Source organism: Aegilops tauschii, chromosome 1, assembly GCF_002575655.3.
Source record: "Aegilops tauschii subsp. strangulata cultivar AL8/78 chromosome 1, Aet v6.0, whole genome shotgun sequence".
Taxonomy (NCBI): domain Eukaryota; kingdom Viridiplantae; phylum Streptophyta; class Magnoliopsida; order Poales; family Poaceae; genus Aegilops; species Aegilops tauschii.
In genome coordinates this window covers 330,350,709-330,354,647 of record NC_053035.3, presented here as the reverse complement: position 1 = coordinate 330,354,647, position 3,939 = coordinate 330,350,709, and the positions used below count along the sequence as shown (strand labels likewise).

Sequence of the window (3,939 nt, the reverse complement as noted above, 5' to 3'; positions counted from 1 at the left end):
TTATTGGTTCATATGTCAAGAAACAAGAAACGAGGTGGGAGTTAATGAACCGCGCCTAAGTGTTTTACGATTATTTGGTTTTCATAAGGTGACTGATACACCTAGACGGAGGGAGTAGTGGTTTTCGTTCCGTATGCAGCCATTAAATGCCTAAAAATCGTCCAGTTATTTCTTGTCCAATCTCTGCCTCGCCCACATCTCCATGCAATTAATTAGTCAAAAATTTAATTACATGAGTTAATTAGCCAGACATCAAATTATGGAAAAGTATCATCGAGCGGTAGACAACGAGAAGGATCATATTAATTATGAAGAATATCATTCTTTGAAAAGGATGATCACATTAATTATATTATTATGAAAAGTATCATCGAGCATTGGATGGAAATATCGCGTTAATAAGTAGCAGCTAGAATATTTATGCCTCCGTTGCAACACATGCGCAAGTATAGCTGTAGGAGTATATCATAAAGCCAAACACTGTCTTAATGTTATAAGTGTTACTGTTGCAAATGCATGGCAAATTTCCTTTTCCTTTTGTAACAGAAAAAAGACGTAAAAGAAGCAAAGGCGAATAACTATCTCGCTTACAGTTCATCCGTCATTGACTAACCTCCTATAAAATACGGGTGCATTCACTAACTATCTCGCTTACAGTTCACCCGAAGAACAGGGAAAAGAATACGGGTGAACACCAAGAGTTGGAAGGCCAATTTTAACTAACCTCCTATAAAATAGAGAAGAATCCGGCCGAGCAAAGCTTAGTGAATGATTTTTACTTCACTAACTTTTGGTCGGACCTAGCTGAACTCCTAATTAATAGAGTAAAAAACAAATTTGCATAAGTTCAACCTAGATTCGATTTGAACAATTGAAATTGGACATATTAATCATCCGCCTTGTCTTGACATCCCACTCGACATGAGTTTTTAAACCTAAACATAAACATAAACTTAAAAATAAACATGAAATTAAACTAAATTAATCTTCACCATCATCATCACCCTTGTAGAGGGCGAGCTAATCTTGCCTCTACATTCCACCATCCATGGGGTCCGGGCATGTGCCGTCGTCGCCGGAGTTGGGGAAGATGCGCCGCCACTCTTCAACGTCGAACTCCTCCTCGGCCTTGCCGTCACCGTGCTTGTCATCGTCGTCATCCCCGTGCTCCTCGTCGGCGGAGAGGATGATGACCTCCCTATCGACCGCGCGCTCCGAGAAGATCGCCCGCTCCTCCTCCACGTTGGCGGCCTCCGCAGCGAATTGCTCCCTCGCATCCCAGTCCTCCCGAGCCATCGCCGCATTCACCACCCCTGACGGCGGCGTGACGAGCTCAACGGGCGCCGTCCCCCACAGGAAGTTGGGGCACGTCGTGCAACCGGACCTGCCACCGGGCGTACTTGAGGGCGCCGAGCTCCGCCGTGTGGAAGGACCCGAGCCAATTCTTCGTGTTGGTCTCACAGTCGGTTATCTCCGCCACCCACGTACCCCCGCTGGTGGATGCCGATGTACTTCCTCTGCTGCTGTCGCGCGGAGGGAGGTCGGGAAAGTCAGAGATGCGGTGAGAGGGCCGCATACCAGCGGCGGCGGCGGCTTCTTGAGGAGGTGCCGCTTGAAGACGCGCGGCTCACGTGGCGGGGCGGATCCACGACGCGGATCGGCGGCATGGAGCACCATCCACGGGGTTCGGCCATTGGAAGGAGAGGGCGGCGGAAAACAGCGGGGAAGGGGGTGTCACCGGTGGCGGGGACGGGGAAAAGTAGAAGCAGACGAGATGGAAAGGATGAGTGGAGAATTTTTTTTTTACTCCGTCGTCAAGCGGTGGAGTAAATATATGTTAGGGATAAGCGACGTTGGATAATGATCATCCTTCAACAGTTATCGGTGATCAGCTAGGTCCCGCTTAGATGAGTAAACCCAGGTTTTTACTCCTCTGACCGGTTATAGGCGATCAATTAGAAATGCCATGAGATAGTAGTAAGAGCCAACCTAGGTTACAACACCATTTGCACACCACACCCCAGTCAAACCGTTGCCAAGTTAATAAACTCATCACCATTTGCACATACCAAACCCCAAGAGCCAATATTATCTCATCCTCCACCCTTTTATAAACCCCCCCATTCTCTCCACTTTCCTACACCACCTTCGTCCTTCCGCTTTTCTTCTTCCCCATTCTTAGTTGCTACTTTTCCCTGTTCTTCGGGTGCATTCTCGTCCCTCGTGCTCCTTTTAGTTACCAACGACAAAGTTGATAATCTGCTTGGGAAGGACGCCCTTTTTCGTTTGTAATTTGTAAAACAAGAAAGATTCGGTCTGTGCTATTTATGCACACCATTGGCAACTGCCATCTGCCGTTCCACTCGTCCGAAGCCATCTTCTTGCATCAAGCGCCACCATGTCAACGCCCCAGAGCGGCAGCGCGAGCCCAGCGACCACGGCGGCGGCGGCGGTAGAGACGAGCAAGCACTGGGCGCCGCACGGCCCGATGCTGACGGCCTGCCTCGTCAGCATCAACGTGCTAATGATAGTCCTCATCTTCTTCTACTTCTGGCGGTTCTTCTCCGGGAAGCGAGGGCCGTCTACCCCCGGAGGTGCTGATGAGGAGTCGTCATCGACCGACTCGTCTCCGGCGACCTCGCCGAGAGCGTCCAGGCGACTGCGCGACCCCGAGCAGCCGGACATCCCGTCTTCCCTGCCCGTGTCCGTGTTCGACTCCAGCAGCGAAGCCGCCGGGAAGGCGGCGGCCGACTGCGCGGTGTGCATCGTGGAGTTCCGGGACGGCGACCTGGCGCGCCTCCTCCCTCGCTGCGGGCACCGGTTCCACGCCGCGTGCGTCGACGCGTGGCTGCATCTACACTCCACGTGCCCGCTCTGCCGCGCCAGCGTGGTCGCCCCTGCGCCCGCCGCCGCCGAGCCCAAGAACGACCCAAAAGACGACGGCGCGGAGTGCCCGGTGTGAGGCGGATCTGCGCGCGCCGGCGAGGCCGCGTGCTACCAAAGCCAAGCCAGAGGAGCACGTAAACGGCGGAAGGCGACACGCATCTTTCGGCGTCGGTGTGTCGCTATCCCTTATCTGACTCCTGCGGGTCGGCGAGGTACGGTTGGCTTCGTTCCTCGTCTTTGGGTTTGTTGTGTTCTTGTTACTATACGTATCTCTCTGGCTCTCGTCAGTTTTGGTGATCGGTGAGATGCATATTTGAATCGGAGTCTTCTTCTATATGATGATGATGATGTGCGTATGATTGGAATTGTAAGATTAGTATTAGATTAGGCTCGCGTGTGATTGTGTGCGTGACAAAATTAGTAGTGTAAGATCATATACATATGTAAATTATTAATGAAAAGGTTTGATCGACATTTTTGGGCATGGCCATCAAGTTGAAAATATGCTCTTTCGGCTATGTTGATGGGTACCTAATTGCATGGTTCTACAAAACGAGAAAGGGATTTCCTTTCACTCGGGAAGGTAGAAGTCCAATTGAACTCGCCTAGAATCTAGGCACATGAAATCAAGAAACAAGCAGACTCAACACCCAAGTGGAAGTCACTGTAATAGTAGGAAACTGCTTTTCTACTACGACATGCTTGAATTCTCTACTTTAGTGACTTCGGTCGTTCAAAGTTTTCAAGCAGGCGCCATAGAAACTGAAATGTAATGGTCTCGCGGCTGCATCGCCTGTCTTCAGCATTGAATAACCATGGCGAATAAAAGCGCGCAGATGCTTAATTAGGTCTCATTATTTTGATTAACATTATGGGGAAAATAGAGGATTGCTATGATCCGCCTGCCCATTTGAATTCTATGGAATTGTAAAACAAGGGAGCTGGCACAAGTGTGTGTGGGAGGCATAGGAATTTTTCCAAGAGCTCAGACTTTGTGTAAAATTTTCTATGAAATAGACTAGGGGAATTCCTACTACAAATCAAGGCTTACAA

General features: G+C 49.9%; 1 protein-coding gene across 1 annotated transcript; it reads left to right on the top strand.

The window, feature by feature from the left end:
• Positions 1-2,070: 2,070 nt before the first annotated feature.
• On the top strand, positions 2,071-3,358 carry LOC109782356 (RING-H2 finger protein ATL2). The gene has a single exon (XM_020340969.4). The coding sequence runs from the start codon at positions 2,399-2,401 to the stop codon at positions 2,960-2,962; it is 564 nt and encodes a 187-aa protein (XP_020196558.1). The 5' UTR covers positions 2,071-2,398; the 3' UTR covers positions 2,963-3,358.
• Positions 3,359-3,939: the final 581 nt, after the last annotated feature.